At 41.6% G+C, this 19,459-nt stretch overlaps 1 protein-coding gene across 2 annotated transcripts in view; it reads left to right on the top strand.

The window, feature by feature from the left end:
- Positions 1–19,459, top strand: part of prex2 (phosphatidylinositol-3,4,5-trisphosphate dependent Rac exchange factor 2) — a 352,555-nt gene that overhangs the window by 105,156 nt on the left and 227,940 nt on the right. For both annotated transcript variants that reach the window (XM_033019360.1, XM_033019359.1), the window contains 5 exons: positions 4,912–5,015; positions 5,986–6,035; positions 8,365–8,440; positions 14,151–14,223; positions 15,209–15,351. In XM_033019360.1, coding sequence (XP_032875251.1) covers positions 4,912–5,015; positions 5,986–6,035; positions 8,365–8,440; positions 14,151–14,223; positions 15,209–15,351 — 446 coding nt within the window. The remainder of the gene's footprint in view (positions 1–4,911; positions 5,016–5,985; positions 6,036–8,364; positions 8,441–14,150; positions 14,224–15,208; positions 15,352–19,459) is intronic.

Raw genomic sequence — 19,459 nt, 5'->3', positions numbered from 1 at the left:
GAAAGGAGTGCTATGGAACAGAAAGACCTAAGAATGTAGGTACATAGTTCCATGAAGTTTGCATCACTGGTAGACAGGGTAATGAAAAAGGCATTTGGCTCTCTTGTTTCCAGTGGTCAGGGTGTTGCGTACAGGAGTTAGGACGTTATGTTACTGCTGCACAAGATGTTGGTGGGGCCATATTTGGACTTCTGTTTACAATTCCAGATGCCCCACTGAAGAAAGTATGCAATTACATTAAATTTATAAGGATGTCACCAAGTCTGGTGTGTTTGAGTTGTAAGGAGTGGCTGGATAGGCTGGGTATTTTTCTCTGTAGCATAGAAGGCTGAGGGGTGACATTGTGGAGGTTTGAGGGGGACTGATGAGGGACACAGATAAGGTGAATAGCAAGTTTTATTTCCCCCCATGGTTAAAAAAAAGGGCATGAAGAGTAGCGACCCCTGTGGAACACTGCTAGTCACTGGCAGGCAACCAGAATAAGTTCCCTTTATTGCCACTCTTTGCCTTCTGCCATCCAGCCAACCTGCTATCCATGCTATTTTCTTCCCTCTGATACCATGGGCTCTCATTTTCTTTAGCAGCCTCACAAGCAACATTTTATCAAAGGCTTTCTGAAAATCCAGGTAAACTGCAACCATTGACTCTTCTTTGTCTATCTTGCTATTTACTCCCTCGAAGAATTCCAACAGGTTCGTCAGGCAAAATCTCCCATTCACAGAACCATGTTGACTTTCGTCTATTTTAGCATGTGCTTCTAAGTACTCAGAAATCTCAACTTTTATAATGGACTCCAAATTCTTACCAACCACTGAAGTCAGGTTAACCAGCCCAGTTTTCATTCTTCTGCCTCACTTCCTTCTTGAACAGCAGGGTAATATTTGCAATTTTCCAATCATCTGGAACCATCCCTGATTCCAATAATTCTTGAAAGATCATAACTAATGCCTCCACAATCTCTAAAGTCGCTTCTTTTCGAACCCTGGGGTGTAGTCCATCCGGTCCAGGTGACTTATCCACATTCAGATCTTTCAACTTCGCAAGCACCTTCTCTTTAGTGATGGTCACTCCACTAACTTCCACCCTTGACCATCTTGAATTCCCGGGACATTGCTGGTGTCTTCCACTGTGAAGACGAATGCAAAAAACGTATTCAATTCCTCTGACATTTCTTTATTCTCCATTATCACTTCTCTCCAGCATAATTTTCCAGCAGTTCACTCTTGCCTCTTTCTAACTCTTATATGCCTGAAGACATTTTTGTTATCCTCTTCTATATAATTGGCTAACTTCTTTCTCCTCATTTTGCCTTTTTAGTTACCTTCTGTTTTTTTTCTTAAATGCTTACTAATCCTCTAGCTTCCCACTAATCTTTGCAATGTTATAGCCTTCGCTTTTTGTTTTGTTGTCTTTGACTTCCCTTGTCAGCCACAGTCACCTCTTTCTCCCATTAGAATCTTTGGAATGAAAACATCCTGCATCTTCCAAAGTGATGCCCGAAATTCCTGCCATTGCTGGTCCACTGTCATTCCTGCTTGGGTCCCTTTCCAATCAACTTTAGCCAGCTCCTCCCTCATGCCTTTGTAGTTGCCTTTGCTCAACAGATATACGGGCATATCCAATTTAATCTTCTTCCACTCAAATTGAAGGTTGAATTTTAGCATGTTATGGTCACTGCTGCCTAGTGGTTCCTTTACCTGAAGCTCCCTAAACAAATCCAGTTCATTAAACAATACCAAATCCAGAATTATCTTTTCCCGGTAGGCTCAACTGTTCTAAGAAACCATCTCTGAGGCACTCCACAAATTCCCTCACCTGGAACCCAATACCAATCTGATTTCCCCAGTCTACCTGCATATTGAATTCCCCCTTGACCATCGTAACATTGCCTTTCTTACATGTCAATTCTATCTCCTGACATAACTTGCACCCTACGTCCTGGCTATTGTTTGAAGGCCTGTAAATGGCTCCCATCAAGGTTGTTTTACCCTCGGTGTTTCTCAGCTCTGCCCACAAGGATTCTACATCTTCTGATCATATGTCACCCCTTGCTAAGGACTGAATTTCATTCCTTATCAGAAGAGCTATCCCACCCCCACTGCTCACCAATGTCTGTCTTATCGACAGGACGTGTAACCTTGGATATTCAGCTGCCAGCTCTGATCCTCTCACAGCCATGCCTCCGTAATGCCTACAACGTCGTACCTGCCAATTTCTAACTGCGCTATAAGCACATCCACTTTGTTCCATATAAAAGAATTTAAGGAGCAGTGCTTTCATACAGAGTGTACATGGAACACGTTCCAGAGGAAGTGATAGAGGAGTGCACTATTATACTTAAAAGGTACTCGTACAGGTACATGAATAGGACAGGTTTGGAGAGATATGAGCCAAATGCAGGCAATGTTAGACTAATTGGGCATCTTGTTGGCATGGGTGAGTTGGGCCTGTTTCTGTGCTGTAGAGCTGTTTGACTTCATGACTCTATGTAATGGCTGAAGATTATTTTATGCAAATTACATGCCATTGTGCACTAAACAATATCTGTCTTCCGTACCATACACAGCTTTTACCTTTAAAGTATCTGGAACATCCATCCATTCATATACAGCTCCCTCTGATTAAAACACAACCCACTCCAAAAGTTATTTGAAAGAATCATTTCCAATCTTGTACAAAGAATGAACTGTCTGCAATCCCTTGCAAGCTGTTCTTTAACTTAAAAAATGTATCACTTTTGCACTTGACTGTGGGTGTAATATAAGGTATAAAGGCTGCTTTGCTTCAAGATATTTAGGATATGCAAGTACTCCCTTGGTAGGTTGAAAATCACCATTTGGTTGCAGGTGTATTTGTAAATACATTTTCTATTAACTTTGGTTTTCTGAATTTTGTGCAAATAAATCAATTCTATGCACGGCAATTGAAAGTTTTACACATATACATAAATGGCACAGCAGGCAACTTTCAAGTTATTAATTATCGGAGCTTTTTGAACACTTAATGGGTTCATTTTAATACAAGAAATTACTACAGAATTCAAATATGATCACTGTCTAAATGTGCTTTGTATTTACAAGTTATAAACATAGAATTAATTGGTAGGTCATGTTTATTGCCATGTGCACAAGTACAGGCAGAAGTAGAGAGGCACAATAAATATCTTGCTAGATGCATCACAGGCAGATAGACATAAACGCAAAAACAAATAATGCATATATGACACATAAATCAGACATTAAGTTTCTCAAAGAAAGAAGATTGGGAAAAAGGGAAGTGCAACGAGACCTGGGTGTCCTTGTACACCAGTCACTGAAAGTAAACATGCAGGTGCAGCAGGCAGTGAAGAAAGCTAATGGCATTTTGGCCTTCTTAACGAGAGGATTTGATTATAGGAGTAAAGAGATCCTTCTTGTACAGGGCCCTGGTGAGACCACATCTGGAGTATTGTGTGCAGTTTTGGTCTAATTTGAGGAAAGACATCCTTGCTGTTGAGGCAGTGCAGCGTAGGTTCACGAGGTTAATCCCTGGGATGGCGGGACTGTCGTATGTGGAAAGATGGGAAAGACTGGGTTTGTATTCACTGGAATTTAGAAGGATGAGAGGGTATCCTATAGTAACTTATAAAAGGACTGGATAAGCTAGATGCAGGAAAAATGTTCCCAATGTTGGGGGAGTCCAGAACCAGGAGCCACAGTCTAAGAAAAAAGGGGAGGCCATTTAAAACTGAGATGAGAAAAACTTTTTCACCCAGAGAGTTGTGAATTTGTGGAATTCTCTGCCACAGAAGGCAGTAGTGGCCAATTCACTGGATGAATTTAAAAGAGAGTTAGAGAGAGCTCTAGGGGCTAGCGGAATGAAGGGATATGGGGAGAACGCAGGCACAGGTTACTGATTGTGGATGATCAGCCATGATCACAATGAATGGCGGTGCTGGCTGGAAGGGCCAAATGGCCTCCTCCTGCACCTGTTTTTTAATGTTTCTAAAGCCCCTGTCCCGCTTACGAGTCCTTGGCACGCTAATTACGCGACCTCGTCGTCACATGGAGACGTGACGGTCCCGCGAAGGTCACGCGTGCCTTCATGCGCCCGCACAGCCGGCTGGAGCGCGTGACATCATTTGAAGATGGACACAAAATGCAGGAGTAACTCAGCAGGACCGGCAACATCTCTGCAGGGAAGGAATGGATGACGTTTTGGGTCGAGACTCTTCTTCAGTCTGAAAGAAAGGTCTTGACCTGAAACATCATCCATTCCGTCTCTCCAGAGATGCTGCCGGTCCCGCTGAGTTACTCCTGCATTTTGTGTCTATCTTCAATTATCTTGGCCCATCTCTGGGAGTAGAAGTGGGGGCGGACCGGATCCTCAACGGCCGTAAGCCCCAGGCCGAGTTCGACGATCGTTTGCCTGCTTCTGCTGCTGTTGGAGGTGACGTTGCATCGCGCCAGGGTCTTGGGCCTGTCCTACTATGGCTGTCAGTTACGCGACAGGCCGGTGGCACGTAACTGACAGCGATACCGCACACAACTGCATACCCCTCCTCGCTTCTCAGTGGGACCGGTCACACGATGCCTGTGTGCCTCAACGCGACGACGAGGTTGTGTAATTTGCGTGCCAAGGACATGTACGTGGGACAGGGCTTTAATACTGTAAAAATAGGCAATAATGAAAGACGCAATTAGAAATTAAAACAAGTCCATGATAGTGCAAAAGTTGGACTGTAATAGGTTTGTATTAGAAATAATTGTGAAAAAATCTTAGCAGCTTGTGCACTTTTAATTGTTATTAAATTACATTTATGTTAAATTAATATCAAATTAATTCATATTGAATTAATTATTATTGCTTTGAAACGTTATTCTTGTTAAAATTGTGGATGCTTGTTTTTGACTAATACACTTTAATATTCAGTAACAGATAAGCACCAGTTTAAACCTGATCATATGCTGTACAGATTTCGATATGATGATGGAACATATCATCCAAGATGTGAAATTCAGGATGTTGTTTCTAAGGTACAGATTTCATAAAAGGATCTGCTGATGCTGCTAAAAATGTTAAAAAGGAATGAAAAACTGTATAGAATTGACCCATGCACCGAATGAAAAACTGTATAGAATCACGCACATTTTTTTATTGATTTTTTTAAAAGTGGTGTTTTCAATATAGGCACTGCATCCTTACTGCATAATCTTTCATAGAATTAGAAGATATAAGGGAATAAGGTTTAGAAGCAGGAGAAGGCCATTTAGGCCAAGTGTCCACATATTTTCAAAAATAAAATGGTTGATATTGCACCTCAGCTTGACCTAATTCCATTAGGCCCATAACTCTTCATTCTATTAAGATGTATAAACAAAAACTCTATTGATCTCTAATAAGGCAGAAAATGCTTTTACTAAATGCTTTAAATGCGTTACTTAGTGGGTCAGAGAGCAGCAATATAGTGAGAGAGAGAAACAGTCAACATATGAGGTCAATGTCATGGAGTCTCTGAATTAGGAATGTGAGAAAACATGTGTGTTTTACGTGTCAGAAAGGGGGGGGGGGGGTGGGGGGGAAAGGTTAGTGAAGAGAAGAAAGGGAATCTCTGTGATAGGTTGAAGGACAAGGTTGGCCAGGTGAATACTGGCCTTCAATACCCCCTAAGACTCAACCATTCATTGTGTAAGATCTGGCCTCATGAGTGCTCCCAAAATGCATCAGTTAATATTCAGAATTCCAAGTATCAGGTCAGAAAGGCACATTACACAGCATCTGAAATCAAATCTAACGAAAGGTGAAGGAGTAATTGTCATCCTGCTAATATGTTTCTATGTTGTGGGAAGGAACTGCAGATGCTGGTTTAAACCGAAACGTCACCCATTCCTTCTCTCCAGAGATGCTGTCGGTCCCGCTGAGTTACTCTGGAATTTTGTGTCTAATATATTTCTATATTATGTTATTTTATTGGATGGAAAGATTCATGTTATTTTTTGTTGACAGGGTGTGAGACTTTACTACCGACTTCATAGTCTCTTCACTCCTGTGATCAAGTAAGTAAATAAATGTATTGCACTATGTAGACCTCTGTAGAATTATGTAGAATTTGAGTAGACTTCTGAGCACACCTGTTGTATGCAGATAACTAGATTTTAGCAGACATTGCGCTGGTTTACATTCATCTTTAGAGTGGGTCTTTTGAATATTTGCATTAAAAAAAAATCATTTTAATCTAATGAGTAGCATGAAAAAGAAATTCCGGGTTAGTTATTTAATCCAAGATAGTAAACATTTGTACAAGCACATCACTGTGTCCATATGTCCCATGAACCTTGTGGCTACTTTCTGCAGTAAATCAATATGGGTATAGAATTTGGCTCACATGCCCATTATATCCCTGGTTTCAGGTCGAGCCCCTTCTTCAGACCCGATCCGAAACGTCACCCATTCCTTCTCTCCAGAAATGCTGCCTGTCCCGCTGAGCTACTCCAGCATTTTGTGTCTATCTTCGATGTAAACCAGCATCTGCAGTTCCCTCCTACACATATCCCTGGTTCTCTTAGCTTGGCCAAAATCCTGCAAAATGTTAATATTTGATCTGATGCTTGTGACGGTGAAACAGGGCAACTTTGCACCTTCAAACAATCCACACTAGGTGGAATTTCTTGGCTGATTGAAAGAAGAAAGAAAGATTTGTGGTTAAGTTGGGAGAAGGGTGGCTTGGTGGAGAGGCGTGTGCATCCATGCAATTGTAAATAGGTTCAGGACTCCTTTGCAATGAATGCGAACGTTCGGAACATCAATGTAGCTGAAGACCAGTAATGTGAACACTGCACTCTGCTGTATCCGTTCATGTGGTGAACACAACTAACAACATAGTTTTCCAGTGCTTATGTTGGAAAATCTGTTCACTGAATCTGGTTTTATTGGCAAAGGTACAACATACCCTTCCGTCTTATGGGAGAAGAATTTTTAGAAAGTAGAATGATTCACAAATATACTTAAATATTTCTGAATTTAACAGAGGTAATTTAAATATTTACTTTTTAAATGTATTTTTGGAAGATTTTGTTGTAATGTTTAAAACATTTCAAACTGATTGCAAGTTTATCTTTCAATAGCTTTTTAATGATCTCTGAGAAATTTGACAGCTGCAAACTCCTGTGGCTGGGCATATTATTTTGGATTTATGATCAGGTAGAACCTGTTGCAGGTCAGACCAGAGTTACTGGGCAAGTAGCCAGCAAGCATAGACCATGACTCAGCTGTACAAAGTTTACACCAGTGAATATGTTAGTGCCACATTCTCTTTTTATCCTGTATTTTCTACTCTTTGTGGACAAATTGTATGGAATGGTTTTGTGCATCATTTTTTATTAGTAGACCATGTCCACTTTAAAGCTTGGCTCACTGAACTGGTTCAGTTGCATGGGCATTGTGCAACAGAAGAATTCAGAGCAGAAGGTTCTGACTTTATTTCTTGAGATATCTGAGGTAATTGTCAATAGTTGGGTGAAGTTTTCAAAGTGAGAAATGGCAACACTGCGAAGTTTGGTACCTGGTGAGGTGGCTAGGAATGGAAGTTACTAAGTATGAAGCTAATATGTCAAGAGGAGAGTAAAGGACAAGATTAACAGTAGGTGATGAGAAATTCAAGGAAAAACTTGGTAAAGAGATGGTTTAAGAGCAAAGGCAGGGGAGAAACTGAGAGCAGAGTTGACTTGGTGCGTAAAGGGAAGGGAGGAAGTAGTAGAGGTGGTTTAATTAATTTCTCATTTGTAGCTGCAGTGAGGCACATCTGAAGTTATTTAATGGACATATTTGTGTACTGAAAAATGTTCACCAATTCTGTGTCCTTGTTTGGATTTGAAACATTTAGGAAATTTATATTTCCTCCGAGAGGATATCACAATGTGAAATTGCAACTATAGAATCGAAGACTCTTTGAATAAATCCAAGATCCCCAACGTATTTAAACAGTGAAATTCTCACTGAAATCCTGAAACGTTTTATAAACTCAAATTACTCGTAATTAAACTCAAATTACTCGTATATCAATCAATAAATAAATAAAATAATCATCACATTAAAATATTTGCTTAAACTGGGAAACAGTCTTCAGAACATATTTTGACATGAATTTATTAAAAAAATCAGCTAATGAGGAATCTGGGTCAACCTCTAATTTCGTTCTGGATGAGAAGATTTACTCAGCTGCAGTTTCAGCTGAAATGACACCAGGACATGCCATGCAGATTCAAGTCATCCAAGAACAGCGTTTAATAAGCCAACAAACATTTGCCAGGTTGAAGCATAACATGTGTAACAATAGCAATGTTGAATTATTTGCACAGCATACTGTTAACTTGTGTTTTTATATAGGGATAAAGACTACCATCTCAGAACTTACAAGTCAGTGGTAATGGCAAACAAGCTTACAGACTGGTTAATTGCACAGGTAAAGAAAATATTTCAAATGCCACTGTTATAAAGTCCAAAATCTGAATGACTGGTTTGAAGCATCATGATAAAGAAGTCAGTCACTGAAGTCATTCACTACTTGGCAATATCTTGGTTGTATGGCAGGTTCCATGAGGTGATGCTGAAATATCAGGCAGTATGTTTTGTAACACAAATCAAAATTTTATGAATGGCGTGGTATCATTCCGAAAGATGCAATCACATATCTCGTTTCTGCAATTCATCCTTGATTAAGTGATTTAATTTATAAATCAGTATTTAGAGCGGATATAGATAGTAATTGACTTGAATGCTTGGGTGTCAAACATCACAAATTAGAGTCAGTAGAATAAGGATTAACAATGATGCATTGGTGAAATAAAGAATGTTTGTATGCCTGGAGTATGAGTGTGGAGGTTTAGGAAAATGAAGCTGTAGTCAAGTGGGTTGTGTCCAGAATAAGACATGTTGCTGAGGAATGCACAATAACAATGAATTTGGAAGAATGAATTAATGTGTTTGGGAAATGAAATGTCTCCACATTAAAGCCATCACCTACCATAATTCTCACTGCTTCTTCACAAAGTGTTGCACAAGCAGCAACGGGCTGGTAGATGGCAGACATAAGGTCTTATCTATGGGCCACCCTTATGGCTTTCCCTTTGGACAACAATTTAATTCTGCTTTAAATAATGTTGCACCATAGTTGGGTTATTGAGCTAATCACACTGATAGAGAACCATTGGTTAATTCCAATACTTCTTGACTGCATGCACACAGCAGCAGAGCAGCTGGAAGATGCTGCAATTCAAATGGGAATTCATCCTCTGCCTCAGAACTGATCTTGGATTCCAGGGCATTTGCATTATTTTAATATTTTAATTATTATTAGTAATTATCATTAATTCACACTATCAAGCTAGTTTTAAATTATACAATACAATACAATACAATACCGTTTATTTGTCATTTGAACCTCACATGAAGTTCAAACGAAATTTGGTTTCTGCAGTCATACAAGAAAAGAACCAAGACACACACCAACACAATTTACACAAACATCCATCACAGTGAATCTCCTCCTCACTGTGATGGAAGGCAAAGTCTTGTCTCTCCCCTGCTCTCCATTCCTCTCCCGAAGTCAAAGTCAAAGCCTCCGGTGGGCGCTAGCAAGTCCCACGGCCACTTAAAGCTGCGCCGGGCGATGTAAGGCCCTGCTCCGGGTCCCGATGTCGGAGCCCCCGGCGGGCGCTATCAAGTCCGCGGCCATTTAAAGCCACGCCGGGAGATTTAAGGCCCGCTCCAGGTCACTCTCAACCCCGCAATTCGAGCGGGAGAAGTCGCCATTGCTGGTGCCCCGCAAAGCAGTCTCCCACCGGGGACCCGCGAGCTCCTGGTGTCACCATCCACCGGAGTCGGGTCGCAGCAGCGCGCCACCGCAGCTCTCCACGCTCCGAACTCTCCACGCTCCGAAGCCGGCCAGCTCTACGATGGTAGGTCCGCAGCTCCACAGCTCCGCAGGCTCCGTGACTTGAGCTGTCGTTCCGGTTGGAGGCCGCCCCACGGTGCCAGGCCCCAACGGCAACGGAGACCCGACAGGGAAAAGGTCGGGTCCCCGTACAGGGAAGAGATCCAAAAGTTTCCCCCACCCACCACCCCGCCCCACACACATACACAGTCAAAAACCCACCACAAACTATACACTCAACAGGACTCAACAACAAATATAAATTAATTTATATTTTAATGATTTGTTATGATTTTTTTAATTTTAAATTATTGATATTCTACTAATTCTCAATGCCCCTTATGGGAAACGTTTGGAAAAAGTAGTGAAAGCTGATGACAGCGTGAGATGTTAGACAGCCATCTGGAAGGTCCATGGGTTAGGACCTTATGCCTGACTCCTACAGGCCTTTGCTGCTTGTGCACTAGTTATCTATTTGTTTAGCTTTTATTAACTCGAAACAGATTAACTTTAATCTTGATGATCTGTTGGCTGAATATTGCATCAGATGTACCATTTCCCCTTGAAACATTACAAAAGTAATGGAATAGGGAAAGTTGCAGCTGCATGCTACATTCTGAGCAATTTTGTGCTATGCCCACCTAGAGACTGAATAAAAGATCACCAAAATAGAGTCAAACAGCATGGACGCAGGCCCTTTGGCCCAATTTTCCATCACTGACCAACATGTCCCATCTACACTAGTCCTACCTGCCTGCGTTTGGCCCATATCCCTCTAAACCCATCCTTTTACTTGTCTAAATGTTTCTTAAACGTTGTGATTGTACCTGCCTTAACTACCTCCTCCGGCAGCTCATTCCATACATCTACTGCTATTTGTGTAAAAAAAAGTTACCCCTCAAGTTCCTATTAAATCTTCCCCTCTCACGTTAAACCTATGTCCTTTGGTTCTCTATTTCCTTACTCTGGGCAAAAGACTTTGTGTGTTTACCCAATCTATTCCTCTCATGATTTTGTACACCTCAGAAAGATCACCCCTCAACCTGCACTCCAAAGAATACAGTCCTTGCCTGCTCAACCTTGCTCTGTAGGTTAGGCCCTCGAGTCCTGGCAACATCCTCCTGAATCTTCTGTGCACTCCTTCCAGCTTGATAACAACTTTCCTATTACATGGTGCCCAAAATTCAAATTCATCTGGGATGTCGAAACTGACAGTGAGAAACGACTTACATTTTTTTTCTATCTGATCTTAATTCAGACAAGCATGGAAAAGGATAATAAAAATAAACCTCCTTACCAACTAATCACAGTAGTGCAGCTAGAACCCACAGCTCCAATGATCCAGGTTCAATCCTGATCTCTTGCCCTGTCTGTGTGGAGCTTGCATGTACTTCCTGTGGCTGTGAGAGTTTCCATTGGGTGCTCCGGTTTCTTCCCACATTCCAAAGATGTGCAGAGTGATTGACTGGCTACTATCAAATTGTTGCTGGAGATAAAAGTGCCTAGGTAAGTAGTGCAATCTGGAGTAGATGGGAATCTGAAGATAATAAAATAGGATTCATGTACTAATAGTGTTTGAGGGATTTATGTGCTTGAGCTGGGGATCTTATTGAAACATATAAGATTATTAAGGGTTTGGACACGCTAGAGACCAGAAACATGTTCCCGGTGTTGGGGGAGTTCAGAACCAGGTCCACAGTTTAAGAATCAGGGGTAAGCCATTTAGAACGGGGATGAGAAAACACTTTTTCACACAGAAAGGTGTGAGTTTGTGGAATTCTCTGCCTCAGAGGGCGGTGGAGGCGGTTCTCTGGATAATTTCAAGAGAGAGCTAGATAGGGCTCTTAAAGATAGCGGAGTCAGGGGATATGGGGAGAAGGCAGGAACGGGGTACTGATTGGGGATGATCAGCTATGATCACATTGAATGTCGGTGCTGGCTTGAAGGGCCAAATGGCCTGCTCCTGCACCTATTGTCTATTGAGCTGCTCCTTGAATTTGCCTTTCACCTGGAGCCTAGTCACCCACTTGGTTACAGCTCAGAGTGGGACTGCACACCAAGAAAATCTCATACAGCTGTGGTGAGTTTCTCAAACAAGTGAGTTTATTCAGGCCTTATTACAATACATGCTGGAGAGCATTCCGGTGAGTAAATGATCTGCTGCCCTAAAAATCTTAAATAACTTTACACTATTCAATGTTACAATATTCCCAAATAGATTCTGCAGTTAAACCATCGAGATCCCGTTCTTCTCAATTGGGGTTTATGATGATTACTTAATTGATTTAAAATGGACTTGCCTGTCAGCGCGTCCTGCATTACTTGTAAAGATGAACCTTTGTGAGCCTGCTTCCCTGCCCTTATCATACCTTATCATGTGAATAGCCCTACATTCTAACTCCCTTCCATAGCTATCTTTGTTGTAATTAACTCTGCTCTGCTGTCAAAGCACTTTCCACTCTAAATATTGCATTGGTCTTTTCCAATGTGGTTCCATAAGTCACCTTTACTAAGTTAGCCTAATTTTCCATTGTCCTATTGCAGTAAGGTTGACTATATTACATAGTTTCCCCCATTTTCTTATGACTACTGGAGATGCCATCTTTAGATGGTTTATGGTTGATGCCAATCTGAAAGGTCAGATGGTTTGTTTCTGAATATCCCTCTATGACTTTATGAAATTATTATCAATCTTTAAGAAATTAGGTTAATCAAAATCTTCAACAAAAATGCTTTATTTTGTTGGTGACTAAATGCTTTACAATTTATGCCAAAATTATTATTTTTAAAGGATAAAAAAATAAATATGTTGAATCTGATGAGGGTAATTTCTTGGCACTGCACATCAAGCAATCAGCTGCAATTCCAGGAACAACTGTTGTAAAGTATCTCTTCTTGACTTGATCTGAAACTCAGAAATGGTTGACCACAATATCAATGGCTCTTCGTGTTTAAGAAGGAACTGCAGATGCTGGAAAATCGAAGGTACACAAAAATGCTGGAGAAACTCAGCGGGTGCAGCAGCATCTATGGAGCGAAGGAAATAGGCAACGTTTCGGCCTGAAACGTTGCCTATTTCCTTCGCTCCATAGATGCTGCTGCACTCGCTGAGTTTCTCCAGCATTTTTGTGTACCATCAATTGCTCTTCTCTGTTATCCAGCTGGTTAGATTGAACTTGCTGTTCCTTCTTATCTATCCAGTTATAGTTATAAAATAACATTTTCAACGATCCATCATTGCCTCCTATAATTCATATACATGCTGGCCTTGTTGACATTGCTCATAAGCACTTCACGTCCCACATCCGCACAAGTGCTGGAGTAAGCTGCAAAGTGCTGCACAAAGTGTCAGGGAGCAAGTTGAGTTACTCCAGCACTTCGGCTTTAAAAAAAAAATCTGCATTTGTTTCCCCACATCTATACTGTGGACACCAGCATTAGCTCCCTTGGTCTTGAACTTGTCCAACTACTTCATAATTAGCAAGAATTTCCTGCAAACAAATATTAAAAAGACTAAAGCCATCGGCTTTGTTCTAGACCACAAAATGTATTTGCTGGTTACCAGTTCCTTTGACATTGTGAAGAGCTTCAGATGATGTATCTACTGTATGTTAGTACTCGAACAGTCCACTCCCACATCTGTAATATTGCCTGACTTGTTCATCTCATCTGCTGTAAGATCCTTATATTTTCCTTTATTGCCACATAACTGTACTATTTCAACACAGTCCTGACCAGACTTCTATCTTTCAACATCCTTTAACTTATGATAATTGAAAACTACTGCCTTTTTCATTATTCTCAGCAAATCCTGTTCATCCATCATTCAAGTAATCTTGTAGTTGAGCAATGCATTAATTTAAAAAATATTTATTTTAAAATCTCTCTGTGATCTTCCCACCTCATTAAGGAACTGAATAGAACATACTTTTTTTGATCAAACCTTTTAATCTCTGTGTCTCGGCGTCAAACTTTGTTTGAATAAATGCTGGAAAATGCTTATTGGATATTTTACCAGGTTAACGGCACTGTAAAAATGCGAAGTGATATTGGTGATACTTATTGAATATGGCCATATCCATTGGCAATCAAGATTATGAAATTAGTTCTTGGATTATGCTGAAAATGCTTTTAAATATATTTTTCTCCGTGAACAAGGTACTTAAGAAAATGTAACAGTATTTGATGGCTATTACTTTATATTTGCATTATCCATGGAGAATGTCTATTACTTCATCAGGGAGACTGTAGGACCAGAGAGGAAGCAATAATCCTGGGAGTAGAGCTGTGTGACAATGGTTTTATGCACCATGGTAAGGTTACATTCAATGCATCATTTAAACATCAGCTCTTTTAGAATAGCGTAATGGCACATTTATGCTGAATTTCAACTGCCATAGAAACAAAAAAAACATTTCAAGTTTACCTTTTCTGACCTTTGTTAACTGCAATTTTACATGCATAGCTTTCCCCATGCCAATATTAAAACATCTGTCCTCATCTTTAATTTAGTAAATAAATTCAAATGTTTCCAGAATGAGTATATACTATCTGATTTCAGGTACTAAAGTAAATGACAAGTACTGTGTGATCTCAGAACATCTCTGAGGTTTAACATTTATTTATTTACCATAAATAACAATAATTACATTGTAGAGCCTATTGAGTCTCTCGATGAACTCTCCAGTTCACAAGTTATAGGCCATTCGGCCCATCGAATCCACTCTGCCATTCAATCATGGTTGATCTTTGCCTCCTCATCCCATTTTCCTGCCTTCTCCCCATAACCCTTCTAATCAAGAATTTGTCTATCCTGGCTAAAAAATATCCACTGACTTGACTTCCGCAGCCCACTGTGTCAATGAGTTCCACAGATTAACTACCCTCTGACCAAAGAAGTTCCTCCTCACCACCTTTCTAAAAGAGCGCCCTGTGGCGGCTCCCAAGGGTCGTGCCATCATAGCTGTCGAACCCCTCGGCACGGGAGTGGTTCAGTCCGGAGGTGGCCCTTAGCCAGAGGGTTTAAAGGCAGGGGTTTGGGTGCCATCATTCTCTCATTTGGTCTTCCCTACAACCGGGAGGAACATAATTAAAGGTGCCTCTCAAAACACTGGACTTTGTGCTTCCTTTTGAGACCCACGCCCTACAGCCCTTTAATTCTGAGTCTATGGCCTCTGGTCCTAGAGGTCCTCTCCAGTTAGTCTAAATTCGTGACTTCCTTAACCTGACATATCCTTGCTGTTAGACGTTAAATTGAAATTATGTATTTGTTTATATTTTGTTTCTTTTTTGTTGCAGTACTGGAAAAGAGTGAATTTAAAGATGAACCCCTCTTATTCCGCTTTTTTGCTGATGAGGAAATAGAAGGCTCAAACTTAAGGCAGAAGCACATGCGTCATGACTTGAAAATAGTTGAAAATGTCATCGCCAAGACACTGTTGGTAGGTAGCTCTGACTCATGCAGTAAGAAACTGTATGAAACGGGAGTGCTTGGATGACAAATGCATTCAAAGCAGAAACAATAATTAATTTGACAATGTTAACAATAGGAATTATGTTTCATCCCTTAAGTACAGTTTACAATTATATGTAAAATTCTTGCTTCCGTAACTCGATCTTTGTAAATTAATTGTATGTAAATTTCTGCAAGTATTTTTTAATTTAAAACTAACAGATGATCATAATGGAAATTAGTATTAGTCTAATATCTGTTCTCTTATTTACTGTTCTTAGTAAATTAACATGGATATTTCATTCACATAAGTTGACATGGATGAGTAGATTTCAATAAAATAAATAATTTTAAGAAAGTGCACTTAAATATGTTGAATTCTGTGTATTAATTCCAGGCTGCTTTGTTCAAGGTATTGCTTCATTCCTCTCATTCAGTATGTTGTAAGTTCAAATATTGCTCTAACATTTCAATTCAGATTCAGTTTAATACATTGCCATACACTCGGGTGCAGTGAAATTTCTTGTTCACATAAAGCTCAGAGTAAAGAGTATAAATAGAGAAATGATAAATACAACATTAAATAGGGTAATAACTGAAAAATATCAGAATGGTGCAAGTCATAGAGTGATACAGCATGGAAACAGGCCCTTTGGCCCAACTTGCCCACACCGACCAACATCTCCCAGCTACACAAGTCCCACCTACCTGCATTTGGTCCATATCCCTCCTGTCCTATCCATGTAGCTATCTAACTGTTTCTTAAATGTTGGGATAGTCCCTGCCTCAACTACCTCTTCTGGCAGCTTGTTCCATACATCCACCACCCTTTGTATGAAAAAGTTACCCCTCAGGTTTAAGGTGAAGGGGAAAAGATTTAATAGGAGTCTTTGTCCTCTGTTCCTTGATTCACCTACTCTGGGCAAGGGACTCTGTTGCTATAGATTCCAGCATCTGCAGTCATAATGTCATAAGTGATAGGAGCAGAATTATTCCATTTGGCCCATCAAGTCGACTGCGTCATTCAATCATGGCTGATCTATCTCTTCCTCCTAAAGGGTCTGTTCCCGAGTTATTCACAAATTCTCCTGAGTTATTCACGAATTCTGCCGAGTTTTCAAACTTGCCGAATGTTCGAAACGAGTCTGTGGATATATCGTAGCGGCTCGTTATGCCAGGCGTAGGTACTCAGGGCATCAGGTAAGTCGGGACGTTTGATGAAAAATCTTCAAGAGTTAAAAAAAAAAGCCCCGAGTACCTACGGCGGGCATAACGAGCTGCTACGATATATCCACGGACTCCTACGGCCTCCTACGGACTTGTTACAAACATTCTGCGAATTTGGGAGAATTCGTGAATAACTCGGGAAAGTGGGACAGGCCCTTTACCGCATTCTCCTGCCTCCCCATAACCCCTGACAACCTTATCTCCTTGTTTTCTCTAGTCACTTGTATCTCCTTGTTTTCTCTTTTTCTCAGTTCTTCCAGAGGTTCTTCAACCAGGAATGTTAACTTGTTTTGTTTTTCCACAGATGTTCCCGACCTGCTGGATGTTTTCAGTGTTATTTATTTTTGCAACTAATGTTAATCAAATTCTGCAGTTAGAATTGTATTGGTGAAACTAAGTTCCCGTGCAATCCACTGCAGAGAAAATTATACTGGAGAAGCATTTGAACTGAAGGAAAAAAATTGTAAACTCTTGTTTGCTTTGGTGATTTGCAGAGGTGGATTTGCAGCTGTTAATCTAAAAGTCTCAGACCTGCAATAATTTTTTGTAGAATGATCATTTCTTACATATGAGCAGAAATGACTCTATGGGGGTTCTTTTCTTGCCAAAATTAGCAGAGTAAACAGAAAGAAGGGAAACAGATGAAATGGGATCTGAGGCAGATGCAGCCCACTGGATATTAAACCCACTCAAGATCTTAGTAAGAAGTATTGTTTGACAATATTGAGGATTGCAAAATAAACTGTAGTTAAGTTCTACCTGATAACACAAGAATACCTGCTTAGTATTATTTCCTGTGGCTGTTAAAAGGCACATCTTGATGGTTGATTTAAGTCACTGGTATGTTTCAGACAGCAATATTATCCAAGCATGTTTCTGATGGATTAGGCACACAATCCTTTCAACATTTGGTGAATATGTACAGTTTGGATACTACAAGGCAAAATCATAAATCATTTTTTCTCTTCATTATTATATTGCAAGTTGTTTCCGTAATCCCCATAGAGAAATAATAGACAATGTTCACTGAACTGTTGTTATCAGGCAACTGAATCATCCTACCACCACTAGAGAGCAGTCCTGAACTTCTAACTACCTCATTGGTGACCCTCGGACCATATTTGATTGGACTTTGTGTTCAAAAGGGAACTGCAGATGCTGGAATATCGAAGGTACACAAAATTGCTGGAGGAACTCAGCGGGTGCAGCAGCATCTATGGAGCGAAGGAAATAGGCGACGTTTCGGGCCGAAACCCTTCTTCAGACTGATGGGGGGTGGGGAAAGAAAGAAGGAAAAAGGGGAAGAGGAGGAGCCCGAGGGCGGGCGGATGGGAGGGTGGGAGGAGACAGCTAGAGGGTGAAGGAAGGGGAGGGGACAGCACAGGCTAGCCAAATTGGGGGAATTCAATGTTGATGCCATAGGGGCGCAAGGACCCCAGACGGAATATGAGGTGCTGTTCCTCCAATTTCCGCTGTTGCTCACTCTGGCAATGGAGGAGACCCAGGACAGAGAGGTCGGATTGGGAATGGGAGGGGGAGTTGAAGTGCTGAGCCACCGGGAGGTCATGTAGGTTAAGGCGGACCGAGCGGAGGTGTTCGGCGAAACGGTCGCCCAACCTACGCTTGGTCTCACCGATGTAAATTAGCTGACATCTAGAGCAGCGGATGCAGTAGATGAGGTTGGAGGAGATACAGGTGAACCTTTGTCGCACCTGGAACGACTGCTTGGGACCTTGAATGGAGTCAGTCCCTCTGGTCCTCACCTTTCACCCCACCAGCCAGCAAATACAACACATAATCCTCCGCCATTTCCGCCACCTCCAACGTGACCCCACCACTCGCCACATCTTCCCATCTCCCCCCATGTCTGCCTTCCGCAAAGACCGCTCCCTCCGCAACTCCCTCGTCAATTCTTCCCTTCCCTCCCGCACCACCCCCTCCCCGGGCACTTTCCGTTGCAACCGCAAGAAATGCAACACCTGTCCCTTCACCTCCCCCCTCGACTCCATTCAAGGTCCCAAGCAGTCGTTCCAGGTGCGACAAAGGTTCACCTGTATCTCCTCCAACCTCATCTACTGCATCCGCTGCTCTAGATGTCAGCTAATTTACATCGGTGAGACCAAGCGTAGGTTGGGCGACCGTTTCGCCGAACACCTCCGCTCGGTCCGCCTTAACCTACATGACCTCCCGGTGGCTCAGCACTTCAACTCCCCCTCCCATTCCCAATCCGACCTCTCTGTCCTGGGTCTCCTCCATTGCCAGAGTGAGCAACAGCGGAAATTGGAGGAACAGCACCTCATATTCCGTCTGGGGTCCTTGCGCCCCTATGGCATCAACATTGAATTCCCCCAATTTGGCTAGCCTGTGCTGTCCCCTCCCCTTCCTTCACCCTCTAGCTGTCTCCTCCCACCCTCCCATCCGCCCGCCCTCGGGCTCCTCCTCTTCCCCTTTTTCCTTCTTTCTTTCCCCACCCCCCATCAGTCTGAAGAAGGGTTTCGGCCCGAAACGTCGCCTATTTCCTTCGCTCCATAGATGCTGCTGCACCCGCTGAGTTCCTCCAGCAATTTTGTGTACCTTTGATTGGACTTTACTGGCTTTACCTTGCACTAAACTTTATTCCCTCATGATATCTTTGTACACTGTGAATGGGTCGATTGTAATTGGGCATTGTCTTTCCGCTGACTCAGCTTTTCACTGTATCTCGGTACACGGGGCAATAAATTGAACTGAACAGTACATTGTGATTACACAAACCACCACTTTTGACTCTCCAAGCCAATAAAAACAATTGCGCTTAAATGTGAACTAGGCACACAACTTTGACTGTATATTTACTGAGGAATTCCTGCCTTCCTGAAAAGTAGTGTAGC

This window comes from Amblyraja radiata, chromosome 4 (assembly GCF_010909765.2).
Source record: "Amblyraja radiata isolate CabotCenter1 chromosome 4, sAmbRad1.1.pri, whole genome shotgun sequence".
Lineage (NCBI taxonomy): Eukaryota > Metazoa > Chordata > Chondrichthyes > Rajiformes > Rajidae > Amblyraja > Amblyraja radiata.
Note: the sequence above shows the minus strand (reverse complement) of the source record. Positions and strands in the feature narration are given on the sequence as shown.